The sequence below is a fragment of the Lithobates pipiens genome, unplaced genomic scaffold (genome assembly GCF_037356315.1).
Source record: "Lithobates pipiens isolate NorthernLeopardFrog02 unplaced genomic scaffold, aLitPip1_a1.2 Scaffold_19, whole genome shotgun sequence".
Taxonomy (NCBI): domain Eukaryota; kingdom Metazoa; phylum Chordata; class Amphibia; order Anura; family Ranidae; genus Lithobates; species Lithobates pipiens.
The window spans coordinates 174,701,777-174,724,402 of record NW_027507764.1 but is presented as its reverse complement, the minus strand read 5'-3'; the positions used below and the strand labels follow the sequence as shown (position 1 = coordinate 174,724,402).

General features: G+C 40.7%; 1 protein-coding gene across 1 annotated transcript in view; it reads right to left on the bottom strand.

The window, feature by feature from the left end:
- CAPN7 (calpain 7) overlaps positions 1-22,626 on the bottom strand; it is a 134,415-nt gene that overhangs the window by 36,816 nt on the left and 74,973 nt on the right. Inside the window, exons 5-8 of the mRNA XM_077491488.1 lie at positions 21,117-21,323; positions 18,485-18,571; positions 15,975-16,101; positions 8,736-8,821 (exon numbers count right to left, since the gene is read on the bottom strand). Of these exons, the coding sequence (XP_077347614.1) occupies positions 8,736-8,821; positions 15,975-16,101; positions 18,485-18,571; positions 21,117-21,323 (507 nt within the window). The remainder of the gene's footprint in view (positions 1-8,735; positions 8,822-15,974; positions 16,102-18,484; positions 18,572-21,116; positions 21,324-22,626) is intronic.

Here is a 22,626-nt window from a genome sequence, read left to right as displayed (position 1 = left end):
AGTGCATATTATGTTATTAATTAAAAGCAAGTATTTTTAAGCAATCTTGCGTGATGGTGTCTTATTTTCTTTGAGAAATTGAACTTGGAGAAAGTAATTATTTGTGGAAAAGTCCTGGTAACCCGGAGCCATTAGCTGAAATCCTTGTACGATCGAGCTGATCCTTGTGTGGAAAGTGCCAATAGACCCAAGGGGGGTCTTCATTTGAGGTGAGCCGGCATTGCACACTGAGGTGGTGGTGATTAATTGTCAGTACATATTCCCTGAAGAGACTGTCACTGAGCACGGATTGATTTCATTCACCACTTCTCAGCATTCAAGATTTTCACATAATTTCTATTGTGCATGTGGACTTTTTTATATGATTTTTAAGATCACAATTTTTGTCACTTATTCACTGGAGTTTACCATGAACTATTTATTTGGAATCTAGTGCACTATTGTTTGGTTTTATGCTTTTGTTTATATGGTACCAGAACATATTTTAAATAGCTGCCGCTGTTTTTCATTTATATAATTACCGTATTTATCAGCGTATAACACGCACCTTCAATTTAGGAGGGAAGTTTCAAAATAAACCACTTTGAAGCAAAATATTGGTCTGTGCCCATCTACAGCCTCAATGCAGCCTGATCTGTTCCCATCTGCAGCCTGATCTGTGCTCAATGCAGCCTGATGTGCCCATCTGCAGCCTTAATGCAGCCTGAACTGTGGCCATCTGCAGCCTCAATGCAGCCTGATGTGCCCATCTGCAGCCTCAATGCAGCCTGATCGGTTTCCATCTACAGCCTGATCTGTGCCCATCTGCAGCCTGAATGCAGCCTGATGTGCCCATCTGCAGCCTGAATGCAGCCTGATCTGTGCCCATCTGCAGCCTCCATGCAGCCTAATATGTGCCCATCTTACATAGTAGGTGAGGTCGAAAAAAGACACAAGTCCATCGAGTCCAACCTATGTTTGCGATTATATGTCAGTATTACATTGTATATCCCTGGATGTTGCGGTCGTTCAGGTGCTTAACTAATAGTTTTTTGAAACTATTGATGCCCCCCACTGAGACCACTGCCTGTGGAAGGGAATTCCACATCCTTGCCACTCTTACAGTAAAGAACCCTCTACATAGTTTAAGGTTAAAACTTATTTTCTTCTAATTTTAATGAGTGGCCACAAATCTTGTTAAACTTTCTTCCGTGAAAAAGTTTTATCCCTATTGTGGGGTCACCAGTATAGTATTTGTATATTGAAATCATATCCCCTCTCGCGTGTCTTCTCCAGAGAAAACTCGCTACATTTTCTGTACATCCTTCCTGAGGACTGGACAGCATACTCTAGGTGCAGCCGGACCAGAGTCTTCTAGAGTGGGAAAGCTGCAGCCTTAATGAAGCCTGATCTGCGCCCATCTGCAGCCTGATATAAGCCCATCTGCAGCCTGATATAAGCCCATCTGCAGCCTGATATAAGCCCATCTCCCATCAATGCAGCCTGATGCCCATCTGCAGCCTCACCATCTTTCATGCAGGAAATCACAGAGCCTTCATCTCCTGTTTACTCGGCTCTCAGTCGGTAGTCACATACACAGTCCCACCTCCGCCATCGGCATTGGACCAGCTCCTGTGATTTACAGAACACTGGTCCAATGCCGATGGCGAAGGTGTGTGACATCAGAGCCGAGTAAGACACGATTATACAGGAGATGATGGCTCGGTGAATTCCGACGGCGCTCGCCCCCCTCCTTGTTACACTATCGGCGTATAACATGCACCCGTGATTTGCCGCCACATTTTCAGGGGGGGAAAGTGAGTGTTATGCGCCAATAAATATGGTAGACATAATTAATTTCAATTTGTTTTATTCATATCAGCACTTTAGTAATCATACCTTAATATCTAAAAAATTCCTTGGTTTTTTTTTTACTCTCCTCTGCTATGCATTTCTCTCTTTGCAAACTTTTTTCTTTACATTTACAAAGCAATTTGTTGCTTTTAAAACATTTAAGAGATAACGGTAGTGCATACCAATGTAGGGTTATGTGCTCTGTCTATAGAAAGAGTGACACTGATAAACCTGACTACTCCCCTATTGCCAACACAGTACAGGTAGAGTTAATTATGGTAAAACATAAATCCGCACTTTCCTTCTTAACACTGAAGAAGAAAGCAAAGTGGGAGTTTTCAATTTTGGAGTTTTCAGAAGAGAGCAAGTGAAATGTAAGTGGTAATTTTCAGGTTTTTTTAAATTTGCACTATAAACAGTGGATATAGAAAGTCTACACACCCCTGTTAAAATGTCAGGTTTATGTGATGTAAAAAAAAAAAAAAAAAAAAAAAAAAACGAGACAAAGATAAATCATTGCAAAACTTTTTCCACCTTTAATGTGACTTATAAACTGTACAACTCAGTTGAACAGCAAACTGAAATCTTTTAGGTGGAGGGAAGTAAAAATACAAAAATAAAATAATATGGTTGCATAAGTGTGCACACCCAACTAAAACTTTGTTGAAGCACCTTTTTATTTTATTACAGCACTCAGTCTTTTTGGTTAAGATTGTATCAGCATGGCACATCTTGACTTAAAAATATTGGTCCACTATTCTTTGCAAACACACTCCAAATCTGTCATAATGCGAGGGCATCTCCTGTGCACAGCCCTCTTCAGATCACCCCACAGATTTTCAATTGGATTCAGGTCTGGGCTCTGGCTGGGCCATTCCAAAACTTGAATCTTCTGGTGAAGCCATTCCTTTGCTGATTTGGCTGTATGCTTTGGGTCGTTTTCATGTTGAAAGATGACGTTTCGCTTCATGTTCAGCTTGCTAGCAGAAACCTAAACGTTTTGTACCAATATTCACTGGTATTTGGCACGGTTCATAATTCCCTCTACCTTGACTAAGCCTCCTGTTCCAGCTGAAGAAAGACAGCCCCAAAGCATGATGCTGCCAACGCCATGCTTTACTGTGGGTTAGGTGTTCTTTTGATCATGTGCAGTGTTGTTTTTGCACCAAACATACAGTATCTTTTTGGAATTATGACCAAAAAAGTTCAAGCTTGGTTTCACCAGACCATAACACATTTTCCCACATGCTTTTGGGAGACTTCAGATGCGTTTTTGCAAAATGTAGCTGGGCTTCGATGTTTTCCTTCCATCTTGCCACTCTACCTCATAACCCAGACATATGAAGAATATGGGAGATTGTTGGGACATGTACCACACAGCCAGTACTTGCCTAATATTCCTGCAGCTCTTTTAATGTTGCTGTAGGCCTCTTGGAAACCTCTCTGACCAGTTTTCTTCTTGTCTTTTCAACAATTTTGGAGGGACGTCCAGTTCTTGGTAATGTCACTGTTGTGCCATATTCTCTCCACTTGATGATTACTGTCTTCACTGTGTTCCATGGTATATCTAATGCCTTGGAAATTGTTTTGTGCCCTTCTCCTGACTTATAACAGTTAGATCCCTCTGACGCTTTGGAAGCGCTCTACGGACCATGGCTTTTGCTGTAGGATGTGACTAAGAAAATGTCAGGAGAGACCTACTAGAACAGCTGAACTTTATTTGGGGTTAATCAGAGATGTGTCCGGTGCTAGTTCACCTTTACATTTTTTTTTTTAAGTGAAAGTGCTCAGTTTGTATCAGAAATAAAAGACAGGAAAACTAACTGGGCCAAGTATGATAGTAATTCAGAGTAAAAGGGCATAAAAAGGGAACCAATGATGAGAGATAAAAGGTTTAATAAATGTATCAGCGTTGAGACAGGTGAAAAAATTTCCTTGCTCCATATATATGACTGATCACTAAATGCAGTGACTTCATATAACCTGTCACTAATACAGAAAAACAAATCAAAAGTAGCGCTGAATTGGCCTGAGCTTGTATATTACACACAGGCTGGACTATATCTCATGGGGGAATTACAGTGAACAAGGACTAAAGATCATTGAAGAGGGAAGTGTGCAATACCTAAAAGGAACACGCGAGCTGAGACACAAGAGAACGGCTGCGAGAGGAACATCAGTGGGAGGGACCTGAACTCAATCTGGTACCCAATTAAATTCAGTTTGCAACCAAAACACTGCCATATCTGTGAACAAACTTCCTTTATGATAAAGTATTTCCCAGCAGGTTAGGGAAAAATAAAACTTATCCGGTCACTCTATCTAAATTTCAAAATGTGCACTGCGCTACTCAACAGATTAGGAAAAGCTGCAAACACTACAATCAGACAAATTGAGTGGATAAAGGGAATATTATGTGCAGCACTAATCCATATTGTGTGTATATATTAGAAAATGGACTCCACCATTCATAAAAGAAAAAGGCCACCACATAGTGTAAAACCATCAACTAAGGGTTTTATTTTAAAAAGGTAGAACACTTACATCAGTGAGGATATAAATAGGTGAGATAAGGTATGTGATCACAAATACATCCAAGAAGCGCAGTAACGTGGAACTAGTTCAGTTTACAGAGGTCGAATATATCTTCAATTTCAACATTGATTTCTACCTAAACACTTGTGTTTTCCTTTTCCCTGTTTGCCCACTTACAATGAAAGGAAAGATCTATAATTGTTATCAGATGTATTTTTTAAATGATAGAGACAGAATATCAACCAAAAATATCCCCCCCAAAAAAACACGATACAAATGTTATAAAATGAGTTGCAGCTCAGTGAGTAAAATAAATATTTGATCCGCTACCAACAAATCAACAATAATTCTGGCTACCACAGACTGGCTATCGCGTGTGCTCTTGTGGTACACATATTAGTCCCATCAATTTAAGAAGGTGCTCTTAACGACAACTCGTTAAGTGTATAAAAGACATCTGTCCACAGAATCTGCTTCTTCCATTCAAACCTCACCGTTATAGGCAAGACCAAAGAGCTGTCAAAGAACGTCAAGGACAAGATTGTAGACTTGCACAACCTACACAAGGCTGGAATGGGCTACAAGACCATCAGCAAGAAGCTTGGTGAGAAGGAGACAACTGTAGGAGCAATTATTTGCAAATGGAAGAAATACAAAATAACTATCAATCGCCCTCGGTCTGGAGCTCAATGCAAGTTTTGCATAAAACTATTACATAAGCATAGATCATGTTAGGTCTAGAGATATAGGCTGCCTTTGTCCTATAGAGTATACAAAGGCTAAGGCCTACTGTATACTACATGTCCATCGCAGAAAACAAAATAGGGACTTTTGAGGTGCATATATTTACACATGAGCGGATCACAGCATTTAAAAACATTTTTCTTAAACTCATACATTTTCCTGAGAACAAAAAGCTTAATGATGAGAATTGAATATAACATATTCATATATTAATATATAAATCATGTATATTACATTTTAGGAAAATGTATTGTTTGCAAATTTTCTGATTGTCTCATACGTAAATATATGCACAACAAAAGTCCCTTTTTTTTCTGCAATGGGCTTTTAATAGAAGCCTTAGCCTTTGTATACACTTACCTGGGATGAGGTGCAGAGACAAATATAGAAGGGGAATCAGCATTTGGAAACTTTGTCCTACAGAGGCTAAGCAACGGACAATGTTACATAGTAGCCGAGGTTGAAAAAAGTCCATCAAGTCCAACCTATGTGTGTGATTATATGTCAGTATTACATTGTATATCTCTGCATGTTGTGGTCGTTAGGTGCTTATCTAATAGTTTCTTGTAACTATCGATACCCCTCGCTGAGACCACCACCTGTGGAAGGGAATTCCACATTATTGTCGCTCTTACAGTAAGGCATCCTCTACGTAGTTTAAGGTTAAACCTCTTTTCTTCTAACTTTAATGAGTGGCCACGAGTCTTGTTAAACTTCCTTCCGCAAAAAAGTTTTATCCCTATTGTGGGGGTCACAAGTATGGTATTTGTAAATTGAAATCATATCCCCTCTCAAGCGTGTCTTCTACAGAGAAAATAAATTCAGTGCTCGCAACCTTTCCTCATAACTAATATCCTCCAGACCCTTTATTAGCTTTGCCCTTCTTTGTACTCGCTCCATTTCCAGTACATCCTTCCTGAGGACTGGTGCCCAGAACTGGACAGCATACTTTAGGTGCAGCTGGAACAGAGTCTCGTAGAGCGGGAAAATTATAATTTTCTCTCTAGAATGAATCCCCTTTTTAATGCGTGCCAATATTCTGTTTGCTTTGTTAGCAGCAGCTTGGCATTGCATGCTATTGCTGAGCCTATCATCTACTAGGACCCCCAGGTCCATTTCCATCCTAGATTCCCCCAGAGGTTCTCCCTCCCAGTGTATAGATTGCATTCATATTTTTGCCACCCAAATGCATTATTTTACATTTTTCTACATTGAACCTCATTTGCCATGTAGTTGCCCATCCCATTAATTTGTTGAGATCTTTTTGCAAGGTTTCCACATCCTGCGGAGACGTTATTGCCCTGCTTAGCATTGTCCGCAAATACAGAGATTGAACTGTTTATCCGATTCTCCAGGTCGTTTATGAACATATTAAACAGGATTGGTCCCAGCACAGAACCCTGGGGGACCCCACTACCCACCCCTGACCATTCTGAGTACTCCCCATTTATCGCCACCCTCTGAACTCGCCCTTGTAGCCAGTTTTCAATCCATGTACAATGGACCTTATTTTGTACAGTAAACGTTTATGGGTAAATGTGTCAAATGCTTTTGCGAAATCCAGATACACCACGTCTACGGGGCCTTCCTTTATTTAGGTGGCAGCTCACCTCCTCATAGAAGGTTAATAGATTGGTTTGGCAAGAACAATTCTTCATGAATCCATGCTGATTACTGCTAATGATACAGTTCTCATTACTAAAATCTTGTATATAGTACCTCATCACCCCCTCCAAGTTTACATACTATTGATGTTATGCCAAGTGTTCTGTAATTCCCAGGGATGTATTTTTGGCCCTTTTTAAATATTGGTGCTACATTGGCTTTTATCCAAATCAGATGGTACCATTCCAGTCAGTAAAAATTAGGAACAATGGTCTGGCAATTACTTGACTGAGTTCCCTAAGTACTCTAAGGTGCAAGCCTATCTGTTCCCGGTAATTTAATAATGCTACGTTTCCCAAGTCTAATTTTAATTCTGCCCTCTGTTAACCATGGAGGTGCTTCCTGTGATGTGTCATGAGGATAAACACTGCAGTTTTGGTTACTGAAGCCCCCCGATTCCCCTGTGAAGACTGAGGAGAAGAATAAATGCAATACCTTCACCATCTCCTCATCCTTTGTAACTAGATGTCCTTCCTCATTCTTTATGGGGCCAATATGGTCTGTCCTCCCTTTTTTACTGTTTACAAACTTAAAGAATTTCTTTTTTTTTGCTCTCCTCTGTCATGTGTCTTTTGTGTTCTATCTTAGTCATCCTTATTGCACCCTTACATTACTTGTTGCATTCTTTATAAAGACTGAATGCTAATGATGACCCCTCAACCTTGTATTTTTTGAAGGCCTTCTCTTTTGCTTTTATATGCATTTTTACATTGGAGTGAAGCCATCCAGGACTTTTGTTCGCTCTTTTAAATTTATTACCCAATGGGATGCATTGGCTAATGCCCTTATTTAATATGCCTTTAAAGCAAACCCATCTCTCCTTCCTGCTCTTTGATCCTATGATTTTATCTCAATTTATGCCTTGTAGCAAGGTTCGTAGTTTAGGGAAGTTGGGCCTTTTGAAATTCAGTGTCTTTGTATTCGCCTTATGTTTCCTATTTGTGTCATTTATACTAAAGCTAATTGACCTATGATCGCTGTTACCTAAATTTCCCCGTATTTCCATCATGATCAGGTCTGTATTGTTGGTAATCAGTAGATCCAGTAACGCTTTATTTCTAGTTGGTGCATCTACCATCTGACCCATAAAATTGTCATGCAAAACATTTAGGAACTGGCGAGCCTTCGATGAATGTGTGGTTCCCTCCGCCCAGTCTATGTCTGGATAATTAAAATCCACCATTATGATAACAATTCCCATCCTTGCTGCTAATCCAATTTGTGATAGGTCTGTCTCCCCTTCCTCCCTCAGGTTAGGGGGGCTATAGCATATTACCAGTATTATTTTCCCCTTTGCTTCATCCCTTTGGAGCTCTACCCATAAGGTTTGCACCTTATTCCACTGCGTACACACGGCCCAAATTTCGGCCAGCAAAAGACCGATGAGAACTTTTCGTCGCAAAATACGACCGTGTGTATGCTCCATTTGAATTTTGCTGGCCTAATTTCTGCCAGCAAAGGATTGAGAACAAGTTCTCAATTTTTCCGACAGATAAAAGTTTCGGAAATTCCGATCGTGTGTATGCAATTCCAACGCATGCTCAGATTCAACTACGAGACGGAAGCCATTGAACTTCCTTTTTCTAGTCCCGTTGTACGTGTTGTACGTCACCGCGCTCTTCACGGTTGGAATTTGGTATGACCGTGTGTATGCAAGACAGCTTGAGTGAAATCCCATCGGAATTCCGTCAGGAAAACCATCAGAGCTTTTTCCGACCAAAATTCTGATCGTGTGTACAGGGCATCTGATGATATAACCAGGTGGGAAAGAGTCATCTTTATATCCTCCATGTATGGAGGGCATATTTAACATGGTGCAATTAGAGGAAAGAAAAATATTGTTGATTTTAGACTTGTAGAAATAGATTCCTAGATCTCATATATACACGGCAGTTCCACTTACATTATAACAATAGTATTTATGTGCCTCAAAACTTTTGTGACACAATAATGCATACCTTGTTATGAGCTTCTTGTTATATCGTCTTTCATAAGCAGCGCTGATGGCAAGGGAGGCCACAAAAGAGCAATCTGACACTATAGTCTAATAACAAAAAAAGAGACACATTGCTTACTAACAGCTTTAGCATCTACAAATATATGACACTTCTTGTAGCAGTTGTTATTTGTTATTCATCCCACATGCAGCCAAGCTCTTCCTAATTTTTTAAAGTAAGCTGATCTATACAAAGTAAGGAATTAAGTATAACGAGCTGTATTTTTGTTCTAAAATTACACTATATTTATTTATCAGTATAGATGCAAACAGCATGAATGCAAACACTGCTTAACATGAAAGAAGTCCTTAAGGATTCAGTCACTGATGCACCCAAACTTCATTTGATAACAAATAAAAAAAGACAAACAGCATTCTGTTTTCACAATGGACCTAAAAATGTGTCATCAGATTTACTATTAGCAAACCATTATTCTATTAGCGCCATCTGCTGGTAATCTATTGGCATTAATTTAAAGGACAACGTTATCAATCAGCCTGTATTTTTTTCCACAGTAGCCTGCAAAGAATTGCACTCCTGATCAGTGGATCACTAGTGGAATGTCGGCTTCAGCTTTCTTACCAGTACCTCTGCATGGACTTTCTGTTTGAAACCTAGAGGAAGTCTCAGTAGTCTTCAAGAGCTCTCATAAGCGCTCTTACAGTCCATTGAGAACTACTAGCCATCTGCTGCGGTGGAAGACAGGACTTGTAGTTTAATCATTCACAGATTCCTGTCGGGCCTTTTTTTAAATGTGACAGTGGCTACGGGAGGGAGGAGCCCCCTGCCCGCTGTCACAGGGAGGGGGGGGGCATCTCTTTGAACATGCTACATGTCACACTGTAAATATGGGTGTAACATGTAACATGTTGAAAAGGTGAACTTAAGCCAGCTATGGACAGAGACATTTTCTTTCCTGTTACCATGTTTTGCAGGAAAGAAAATCAATTCGGGGGAAACCCTCCCAAGGAGCTATTGTGTTCTCTTGAGGGAGATCCGCTGGGAGAACACAGGGTTTACTGGTAGCGGCTATAGTAGCCACTAGCAACAATCACTTGTAAAATCCATTAGGCTGGTTGTACCCAAGTTAATAGCTTGAACAACTTGGGTACATTCAGATCGACCATGCATGGTCCGAATCTCAGCCAGTCCCTGCTGAGCCCACCGAGATTCGTCTATGGCCAGCTTTAGCCTTTAATACAGAGGAATCCTTGAAATAATTTTCATGTCCTGGTGAACCCCTACTAAAATGATTACATCTCTAACTAATACCAAATTTGCATGGTTAATAAGTTATAAATATAATAATACACAAAACAGTGAAGAATGTAATGTATCTAGCATATTTGAGACCCAGAGACTTTTTTTTTTTTTTTTTTTTAACATTCCTCTGTTCTAAGAAAGTCTTAATCATAAAATAGAACAAAATAATTATGACCAGAAAAAAAAAAAACCTTGCAAATTATAGTGCCGCTTACATTGGTGGTCAGTGGAAAAGTGCTATCTTAGATCGGTAGTCGGTGTAGTGGTCCATTACATTGGCCAATGGAAGAAGAACCCCTTAAATTAATGGGCAGTCGGAGAAGCACACCCTTACATTGTTGATCAGTGGGAAAACACCCCCCTCCCCTTAGCCCTTGTACATACGGTCGGAGATTCCGACAACCAAATCCGACGGATTTTGTCCGAAACTGTTGCATACACACGGTCGGACAAAGTTGCCGGAAAATCCGACGTGATGACGTTATTTCGTTACGAGGGGACTACGTTCATGCTAGTAGCCAATAGCTTTGGTGTAGGAATTTGATCTGAGCATGCGTGGAATTCTCTACAAATGATCAGAGTATGTCCGATCGGAGCATTTTGTCAGAAAATTTTACCAACAAGTTGGAAAACTTGGTCCGTCGGATACTCCGACGGAAACAGTCCGATGTAGACCACACACAGTCGGAATATCCGACAAAACGGTCCGATCGGACACATTCCGTTGGAATCTCTGGCCGTGTGTACAAGGGCTTACACACAGCTAAAAATATAATTGATATCTGTGGTTAATGGGTGCGAGAAACTCTTCATTGCTCGAGGAACCCTGATTGAGAAAGACTGTTATAAATGCTTTTGCATTAACCACCGCTGTTCCTAAAACACATGATATGATGATGCCCCATTATTGAGGCTACAGGTTAGGCATAAGGGTCAGTGTAATGGTAAAGATGTTATGGTTAGTCATAAATTGATAATATTCCACTCACTACCCAGCCAGGAGTATATGTTTGCACACAAGAAAGAGCACTGGAATCAGACAAAAGACTACATTGCCACCTGCAATGCATAGGAAAAAAACAAGCAGCATTCATTTAAACACAGCCATTGCTGAATTCTTTATTAGATAATTTGCACAATATTTATGCTCTTCATACTATCTCAACCAAATGCTGTCCTTTGCCATAAAAGCCAGCATGTCCCACCGATTAAGAGAACATGTCTGTGTACTGTGAGCATTAACCAGTTACGTCCTATCAGGACTTTGTCAGCAGTGGCGAAGTCCTGATAGGACGTAACGTACGTACGGGGGAGGAGCTTGTTGTGGACGTCACCCGCCGTCCAGTTCGTGCTTTTGTTCTTTGTTTATTTCCAGTGTATCTCCTGCTGCAAGCTGCTCAGCTTTTACCATATCAATGTCTGCTAATATATACACTATACTGGCATCTTGTGGTGTAAAGCAGTATTGACAGCAAGTCACTGTTTTCAAGTAACTTACTCATATAACTGAGGAGTTTATAAGTGAAAGATTTTTTGGTGTTTAATCTTTTTATTAATTTTTTTTTCTAATGTGTATCTTAATAAAGCGATCTGTTTCAAGCTACGCTTAGATCGTTTTTTATTTTTTATTAATTTTTGGTTGGAGTTTTTTCCTGGATTTCTCCTGCTTATACATGCCTGCCCATTTATATCTGGAGTGAATTTGTTGGGCTTCCATCTGGAGTCGGCTGCACCTGACTAATCAGATTTGAAAATTGCCTCATCCGTACGTGGAAATCAACTAATAAGGCTCCGGCACACCCCGAGTGTGAATCTGCGCTTTTGACCATCTGAGATTTCAGAGGTCCATTTGAGCTGGTAAGAGTTTATTCCTACTGGTGGAAGGAGGGTCACATACAAGCGAATAGTTGTCTCTCCACGTGGTGTCTCCTCTCTACATGTTCTTCTTCTGTCATACATGACCAATATATGTGGACTTTTGTATTTTGCCCTGCACCATTTGTATAATTTAATGTGCCATTAGGGGTTTTGTGTATTGCTCCTTGAGGTGTCCAGCTTGCAATAATTTGTTCTTATGATATATGTGAGCGCTGATTGTTTCTCCTTTAAATACAATTATACAGGAGCAGTAAGGAGGAAGAAGAGCTCACACTAGTGTCCTATGCCGTGCAATGTGATCTGGAAGGCAACTACAAATAACAGACAGTATCTGGTTTACGGTCTTCTGCTATTCATATTTGGGTGAAGCTGAGCATATCCATTTTGATAAGGATGATGTCCACTAAAATGTCAGTCACTGCTGAGTGAGCATTATGCAGTGATGCACTTTGGTACAAAATGATATCAACTGAATACATATTGTACAGTATATACAGTATACTTACCGTTACTCATTTAATTTCAATAGAAGAGATAAAGGATAAACGATAGTAGGGAGATTCACAATCACATTTACCCTAGGAATCTGGAGTTATGCAGCTACAGGTCACCCATGCTACCCAGTTCACTATAACTTAAAGTGGGAGTAAACTCCCATGCATGACTTTTACCTATAGGTAAGCCTATGGTAAGGCATACCTATAGGTACAGTAAATATCTCCTAAATGTGCAGAGTTTAGGAGATATTTACTTTTGATGCAGCCGGTGACGTCACTAGCACACGCACTCTGAAGAAACAGCATACAGCGTCATTCCTTCAGAGTCCTGTGCCATGAATGGTGGCTCCCGCACGTATGCGTGGGAGTGACATTGTCATTGCTCCACCCACTTACACAGCCGTAGTCTGAGAACCTGGAAGGAAGACCAGGTGTAGATGGAAGCACCATCAACGGTGACAGCGCTGCTGGAGGGCTTGCTCTAAGGTAAGTTTCACATAATGTGCTAGTATGTGATGCATACTAGCACATTATGGCTTTACCTTGCAGGATTTAAAAAAAAAAAAAAAAAAAAAACACAACAGCGGTTTATTACTACTTTAAGACTTGTTTTCTTTCATCTCGAACTACATAAACCAAATTTGCATGCTGTAGTTCCTTTTAGCACCTGTTCTTATTATCAGTGGTGTTGATTTACTAATAGACTGTGCACTTTGCAAGTGCAGTTGCACAAATTTTTCCCAGAGATTGGTAAATGTGGCGAAGCACCACTGATTTCCACAATTCAAAAACGGACAAAAAAACTACCTGATGTATACTTATACTGTAAAACTAGTCTTCACGTGGGAAATATTCATAGGGAAACAGTAGGGGTGCGTTATACATTGGCCCACAGCTGTGAGCACAAAAGGGCAAATAAAAGAATAATGACGCGTACACACGACCGGACTTTGATGGACTTGGTCCAGCAGACTGGGATCTGTCTGACTTTTTCTTCCCAAAAGTCCGGCGGACCTAGAAATAAAACTTGCTTCAAATCTTTCCGACGGACTCGAGTCCAGTCGAAAAATTTGGTCGTCTGTGTGCTAGTCCGATGGACTAAAACCGATGCTAGGGCAGCTATTGGCTACTGGCTATGAACTTCCTTATTCTAAGTCATCACGTTCGAATCCGTCTGACTTTTGGAGTGATCATGTGTGGACAAGTCTGTTCGTTTGCAAGTCCAGCGGACCTCAGCTGCAAAGTCCATCGGATTGTCCGCCGGACCAAGTCCGTTGAAAAGTCTGGTCGTGTGTACGCGGCATTAGTGGCTATCACGTTTGTAGAGGCAAGCACTTGAAGATTGCTAACTGTTGCTAAATGACCAATGTTTCTAGAAATGTGATTAGGGAAACAATAAATTAATTAAAAAGAAACAATAAGAGGCAGATCAAAAATAAAGCCAATACCTTGTATATTCCAGGTCCCGGAGCATAAACATGGTGTATAAATGTGTCTACACACAGAATGACCAGTACTATGAGGATTCAGGCTGCCTACTCAGTACTGGCCTGGAAAAGCCAAATATGGCGTAAATTAAACACAGTCAAGTCTGGATGCTGTCCAATTCCTCATCCAGGTGGGTGGATGGATGGCTGTGGTTGCTGACAGGTTCAATCAATGGGCAGCTCAGCAAGTGGAGCCGGAGGGCAGGATTGCCGCTGAAAGGTGGAATGAAGGCAGAAGAAAAACCACGCTGGAATCCTAGAAGAGTGGTATCGAGGGTGTGATGACAGGAGCCATGGCTCCAGTCGCTGGAGTCGCTATCTGGTCCAAGGGCCGGAAACTAACCGGTGTTGTTGAAATATTATTATATGGAGTCATGTGGACATTTTATTTTAGGATGTGTGTTTTATAGATTGTCATCTGTCTCCCTGTGTCTGCTTTAACCAAGGAGCGCTCTAGCAGAGCGCACTTGGGTTGAATTGGGACCAGCAGTAAAACCGTCAGTATGAAAACCTTCTCATGGGCTTGGAGACGTGTTCTCTGTGTGTGTGGGCATTTGCCAGTTTGTAAGTATCAAGCGCAAAGCGCTGGGCTTCTTGCCTTCAAATTTCTATGCACATTAGAGAAGCGAAGTCTGCATAACGAGAGAAAAATATTATAGCTCTGTTGTGGCTACGCCATCCCTTTTTGGACACATATCTGCTTTAATAAGAGGACACTGATATCTTCCTTGTGGTATACTCATACCGTATATTGACAACAGCAGTAGCAATGTCCCCACAGATCTTCTCAAGCCTGCAAGAACAAGTAGAATGATCTTACTAGATACTGGTTACTCTGAGCAGTATTGAGTGGGTTTCATGCTGACCAAGATGGTGGATGTGCATGCATGTGGCTGGTCGGGGGGAAGCGTACATGCCTCAAGTGGATGAGACATGTGCACTTCTCCCTCCCACTCCTGTGAATGCCCTCCCCTTTAGTGCTGTCATTTCCTGAGTGGTCATTTTAAATGGAGGAAGCGATTGGCTGTTGGAGCCACGACTTCCTGTTTGTCATTTCTTTTTGTTGCTGATAAATAAAAGGCAGTCGAGCGATGGAGCTGAGAATGTGAGGACGGTGACTATGTTTGTTTACTTGGGAAAATGTGGGAGACACAGGCTTATTATACCAAAAGGCTGAAAGGGAGCTTATTAGCGCAAGAGACATGGATTACGCATTGCGTATAGCGAAATCTCCACGTCACTGGTGACGACTGCCAAACAGGGGGTGGGGAGGGAAACGGGACTGCCCTGTGTTAGCACCAGAGGAGAGTGGTTCACAGTATACATGGAACGTGTTTCGGTACAACAAATTGCTTTCTTTGACAGCCTTTTTTATTCACAACTGTCTAAAACAAATAACGTAAAAGTCCTGATGCTTTACTTTCAGTAACCACTAATAATTTGAAGCCAAACTCTAGCTCATGCTTTATAATCAGTTACAGCAAGAAGTTTTTTTCCTTTTGGGATCAAGGTTTTACATGAATAAATAAAAGCTGATAATTTGAATCTCCCCTGTCAGTGTTAAGTAGCTTGTCTCCTCCAAGTAAACAGATACATTCTGCTGGAGAGCTTGTGCTGTGAAAATCAACAGACTTGCTGGCTGGCTTACCAGATGACAATAGAAGAAAGCAAGCCTAAAAAGGAAACTTCTTCTAGATTGTAAGCTCTAACGAGCAGGGCCCTCTGATCCCTTCTGTATTGATTTGTATTGTACGTGTAATGTCTGCCCTCATGTTGTAAAGCGCTGTGCAAACTGTTGACGCTATATAAATCCTGAATAATAATAATAATGCATCACATCCACAAATTGGTGAGCTGCAATATAATAAAGGTTTGCTTTTTGGGTTTATTACTGCTTTATACTTCTTTTGACTTGTTGCACAGATTCAGGTGTCTGCACTACATATGTGAATTTGAGTCTATTTACTCTACTCTCATATATAAGAAACTGACCTTGTTAAAACTTAGCAGCAATCTTTGTGAATTCCCCTAGGTATGTTTATGTTTAAAGAACAAAAAAAAATATGAGCGGTTACCTGCTTAATGCTGAAACTTGACACAGTATAGATCATGATGGGGTTATTGGTTATTTCGTCTGGTCTCACCCACTTGGAAAATATGGCTTTCTGTTTGGGGGATAGTGCCAACTTGCCATACCTGTCCCTGAAGAAGAGAATATATTTAGTGCTTTTCTCCATCTTTAAATTGCTATGGTAAAAGCAAACTGAACTTTCTTAAAGAATACCCATGCATCTATGTTTATGTAGGAATCTTGGGAAAATACATGGTGTTTGACGGTGAGCTGAGAGTTATACCGCGTACACACAACCAGACTTTTTGACGGACTAGGTCCGACGGTCTTCCCAGCGGAGTTCCGACGTTCTTTCCGAACAAACGGACTTGGCCACACACAAGCACACCAAAGTCTGACGGATTGGAACGTGATGACGTACGACCAGACTAGAATAAGGAAGTTCATAGCCAGTAGCCAGTAGTTGCCCTAGCGTCGGTTTTAGTCCGTCGGACTAGCATACAGACGAATGGATCTTTTGACCGGACTCGAGTCCATCGGAAAGATTTGAAACAGGTTTTAAATCCAAAGTCCGTCTTATTTTTAGACAGCAAAGGTCCGATGAAGCCCACACATGATCGAATTGTCCTCCGGATTCGTTCCATCGGACCTAGTCCGTCGAAAAGTCCGGTCGTGTGTACGCTGCATTACAATACCACCTGAGAATTTTGGATCTGCCCCGGGCCTCTATCCAGCTGCATGTGGCTTGTAGAACCCCCAACATGCTGCCACGGTGAATCCATATAAACAGCCAAAATGACATCAAATGGCACTTTCTACTGCAGCAGCGCTACTCCAGAGTAACAGTTGCACAGACAAATCTTTACAGGATGTACCATTATCATTCACTATTTTTAAGGTATATTTTCTTAGCTTTCCAGGAAAAAAATCCATAAACAACAAATTGCCAATTATTATAGAATGGTACAATATGACTACACAGACAGAGGACATCAATTAACATTGCATACAGAAGATGAGACCTGACAAGTACTCCAACATCACTGAAAAGTACAGCATAATGTGGAAGCTATTAGACCCTTGCAAGACAAAAGCTATAAGCCTTTGTCTTTCAAGTTTTTTTTTTTTCTTATTTATATAAGAATTATTCACCTTTTGGTGTGAGAGACACATGGAAACAGTACACAATTTTCTGAACATTATATTTTATATACATTACTTTATATAAAAACATCTCAGACCACAAGATTCATATTGCAGGAAGTTCCAGGTCATATGAATGAAAACTAGGCATTTAGGACAAGTCAGTGCAGGTAAATTGCCCATTTTAAATAATTGATAGGGTGTGTATCATATATGCAAATAATTTAACTTTATGGCTACTTTCACACTGGGGCGGTGAGGGTGTTGGCGGTAAATCACCACTAGTTTTAGCGATGCTTTACCATGGGTTTAGCAGCACTTTTCAGCGGCTAGCGTTCACTTTTATCCACCTGCTAGCAGCCGAATGGGTCAATAGCGTCCGCAAAGCACCTCTGTCAAAGCGCTTCGGCAGCGCTGCTCATTCATTTCAATGGGCAGGGCATTTTATGAGCGGTGTATACATCGCTCTTAAACTGCCCAAAGATGCTGCTTGCAGGACTTTTTTTTTTAAATGTCCCGCAAAAGCACCGCTCCAGTGTGAAGCACTCAGGCAATTACACTGGAGTGACAGGAGATGCGCCTTGCAGACGCTATTTGTAGCGTTAAAACATCTGTAAAGTGCCTCAGTGTGAAAGTGGCCTAAAGGTTTATTGTTGCAGGATATTATAAACAGGGGGGGGGGGCTAAGATACCCTGCCTGGCTTCCTCTGACAGACCTAGAAGGTCCCCATGCCACTGCGCTTTAGTCGGGTCAAGTCTTTTGGTAGTAGTCTGCAGTAAGACCGGCTTGAGCAGTAATTGTTCCTACTTGAAGGTGATTAAAGAGGAAGTAAACCCTGATGAGTTTACTTCCTCTTTCATTCCCTGTAAAGGCAAAGCATAATGGACTACTATGCATCGCATAGTAGCCCATTATGTGTCACTTACCTGACACAGGAGCCAGCGAAGTCGCCGCTGTCCCCTGTAGTCCGCCGCATCCATCTTGTTGGTGGGGTCTCGCAGCTCCGCCGCTGTCATTCGGCGAAGCCGCGATGACGTCACTCCCGCGCATGCGCACGGGAGTCGACACGCACGGCAGCTCCATTCTTGGAAATGCCGCGCTCAGTGCGCCTGCGTGCCGCTGTCTACGGCGCATGCGCCGTAGACAGCGGTGCCCGTTTTCGGGCAAATATCTCCTAAACCATATAGGTTTAGGAGATATTGCTTGGACCTACAGGTAAGCCTTAATCTAGGCTTACCTGTAGGTCAAAGTGGTTTGTAAGGGTTTACAACCACTTTAAGGTCACTCCAACCAAGCCATTATTTTTCTATGTTTTCAATATCCTTCCAGCCTTTTTCTAACCATTTTGTTATCCAATAAGATATACTTACGAGTATGGCATGGGAAAGGCAAACCGTTCCTTGAGGTCGACACTCATAAATGGCACATATTCAATCCCGTTGATCTTTGAGGTTTTTCTGCAAAGCAGTAAAAAAAAATTTAGTGTGGGAAGGAACCGAATATATTACCAGCCTGATAATCACCAATAATGCAAGTGATTCTAGCACTCATGAAATGTATGTGTTAGCTCTGGATGATAACGAGCACATGCAAGTTTTGAAGTGATCATTACTGGCTGCAGAAATTTCCTAAAATTAAAGGATAAGTTCACCCCTTGAAAAAAAAAAAAGAATAAAAGCATATTTTTTGCAGGTAAAAAAAATGTGCGTTTATTTTTTTTCTAAGGAGCCTGTAGAGACAGAGCATTGCACCCGTGATCAACAGATTGCGGGTGCCATCTCTGGCTTCTGCAGACTCTGCTTGTACAGACAGGCAGTTACCTGCGTGCAGGAAGATCAATGTACTAAGAGCACTCATCAGAACTACAAGCTGTCAACCGCAACGGCTGACGGGAACTGTAGGCATTCATTCACCGGAAACTGTAGGGGGGGGGGGGGAGTAGGGGGGAAGAGGCTGCAGATGCTGCACAATGTTACATGTTCCACCCTACAAATGGGTGGAACATGTAACATGTTCAAAAGCTGAACTTTTCCTTTAAAGTGAAAACTAGTTTAGTACAGGAAAAATAAAGCCAATTTCTTCAGCCCAACTGTATTCATTAGGAGACTGGCTCAGTACTTTTGTGCAATTTCTGTAGTAATAGGATTTACAAAATTGGATTTTTGTGCCATTTTGTAGTAATAGAAATTAATCCTAATGGGTAATCTTGCCACATGATCTTGTTATACATGCCACATTTGAATACATTATTGATGCAAATATAGAATTTACGTGGAGATAGATGGAATTGCATGAATTTCTTATTATAAATTTATGCAGAATCTTGCACTTAATTTTAAAGTTTTTAAGTTTTGTAACAATAAAATGTAATCTTTAATATTTGTTATGCAGCATTTGTGGTATTGATTGGATTATTTGGTATGCAAATTCTTTCATAAGTGCCACCCGACATGAGATAAAAATGTGTCTAGATATCTGTATTATCAAACCAATTACAGGCAGTCCCCGGGTTACAAACAAGATAGGTTCTGTAGGTTTGTTCTTAAAGTTGAATTTGTATGCAAGTTGGAATAGGTACATTTTTTCAGTGTAACTCCAGCCAAAAAAAAATATTTGTAAGGTTTTTGTTAGATAGCAGAGAGGCGGGTTAACACTCCTGTAAGGTTTGTTTTGCTGTTAGTGTCCCTGTTCAGAAGATTTCACCTCACTTTCTTTACATGTGAAAATTGGATTTTGAAAATGTTGGGTTGTTGTGGAAACAAGGATTTGTGATAAAGCTTCAGTGGAGACACCTTTTCCCATGATAACTCTTACAGGAGTGATTTTTCCTTCCTAGGGGTAGTTTCCTTTCACTTCCTGTTGTACCCCTCCGTTTGTACGTGGGAGTCATATGTAAGTTGGCTGTTTGTAACTCGGAAACTGCCTTATTTTTATTTTGGATACATTAGAAAGATTTCAACAAACTGTATTGCCCGTTTCTGTAATCTAGATATGGAGATGGGCCATTTCAGCGCACTTACTGAGGTCTTTCAGCGTGTCTCAGAGAGTGAGAGTGTTACCTAAAGAGGTTATTTTACATTTTTACAGAAAATGAAAGCTACAGCCTGCTGCACAATGAAACAGAAAAGCCATATTTATTCCATGATTTGTATAGCATTAGTATATGTTATACCAATGTGACAAACAGAGTTGGGCTCAGGCGTGTTCGGGATTCTAGTCCCAACCCACCTGCCCGATCCCGCCAGGAAGCCTACACTGCACACCGCTAATCCCAGCCAGCGAGAGATTTGCCGGTCTGAAATATTTCACTACCTGTCATTAGCGGTGTGCAGTGTAGGCTTCCTGGCGGGATCAGGCAGGTGGGTTGGGACTAGGATCCCGAACACGCTCAAGCCCATCTCTAGTGACAAATTTTTAATTGACCTTCGTCCTTTCTCCAAAGAAAAGGCAATAGCCTGTTTTTTTCATGTGTGCTGCATTAAAACATTAGTGGGACCTATTGGTGGACCAGTTATAGTGATGGTAAGTACATCTCTTACCATCCACCATTTTCCCTGGAAATGTTGCCGGTACAGGACCAACTTTACACTACCATACAAACTGTAAAGAGGGATACACAAACTTACAATTTTAAGTCAAACTTTAATTTGTGTAAAACTTACAATCTAATTTAGAAGTCCTACCTCTCTAGATATGAACTGAATAAATTCTTTAGATCAGCCCTTTAATACATAGTTGTTGATAAATCTAAAAGCAATTGGAAGATCAGATTGTGGTGAGTTTAAGACAGACATCGTATTAAAATCTTTTACAGACAAATCTCACCCCAAAAAAAATCTAACAGTGCAGTGAGAACTTTTCAGCCACCACCCAAATGATCTTAGCCCCAATTATATATGAAGTTATTTCTGTTTTTGGCTGTTCATGAGATAGATGTTTCGGCAATGCGGCAAACACCTTCATATGTCTGTGAATAATGTTAACCAGGCAATGAGATTGTACCTAAGCACTTCGATCTCCTCTGATGTGTATCTTTGGCGAGGTGGCTCACTACTTTGGGTCAAGTTAGGTTTGACAGATGATGATTTATCATTTAGGCTGAAGTCTGGACCCAGAGGAAGGTACGGTTTTGCTGGCTGGCTTGGCTTGGGGGTAGATGTCTTGTCTTTAACAGAAGACTTGGACATAGATTCCTTTAAGGATTCTGCCCTAATTACACAAAAAAAACAATATTTATGAAAACAACACAATTATACATTGTCATCATTTAGATAATATACAGGAAATATCATCCAACACAACACAACAATTAAAGGTAAATACTGTTTTGTTATTAACACACCCAGCTGGTTTATAATGACCCTGACAGCATAGTAAGTAACGTTAAAACTACTCTGTAATATCAACGGCTGTGAAAGTGGAAAGGATAGGGGCTCTTCTGGTGTGCTACAGTCCAAGATAAAAGTAGCAGTGGTACGGTGGTGTTCTTGGATTAACATGTTTCAAAATAAGAAAACTACAAGGCATTGTGCAGGGTTAGATGTCCAACAACAACAATAATGGCTCAAACCCTATAAGGCTGCCACTTTACAGCCCTGGCTCAGAAAGATCAAAAATCACATACATGCATGAAGCAAAAAAGACGATAGGTGCATTTCAAGTGACAGCTAACTTAATTGGAATTGGTATTGTATGTGGTTTATTCATTACTTTTAATAAAGGAAAATAAGTCTATGACATTCTCAGTTACAGAAGGTAAGAATATCAGGAATCGGGTCCACCATAAAATATTTTAATTACTTTAAACACATTTCATGGATCCAAGACATTTAACGACATTTCAAACATAGCCATAGAGCAGGGATATGTAATTAGCGGACCTCCAGCTGTTGCAAAACTACAAGTCCCATCATGCCTCTGCATCTGGGTGTCATGCTTGTGACTGTCAGATTCTTGCTATGCCTCAGGGGAATTGTAGTTCTGCAACAGCTGGAGGACCGCTAATTGCATATCCCTGCCATGGAGGATCAAAATTCAGCCAGTTCAGCAGGGACCAGCCGCATTTCGCTGTCAGAATACAATGCCCCTGTAGGGGGGATTCCACCAACTACATTGTTCAGCCCGCTGGCTGAAAGAAAAAACAATGGATTATAACCATTATAAACCTTACTTCACTGTTCACATTTCCTTATGATATTTAAAGAGACCCTGTCACCAGAACATTATTTCACAAAAAAAATTCATAAGATTATATGTGCATTTAATATATTTTATAAATGCTGTGAACTTGTAAAAGCCTTGTTTGTTTGTGTAGACATCCAAAAGCCCTGAGACTATTTTTGAGCACTATGTGAATGTGATGTCACCTTCCCCAGTGGATTCAGAGATGTGGGTGGGTGAGGTGATAGGGGGCTGACTCTTCTGATACAGTCAAATTTTCTAGCAAAAGTACATGCAAGTTAATAAAAAAGCATTTATATAAATTAAAAAAAAATAACTAATCATACATTCG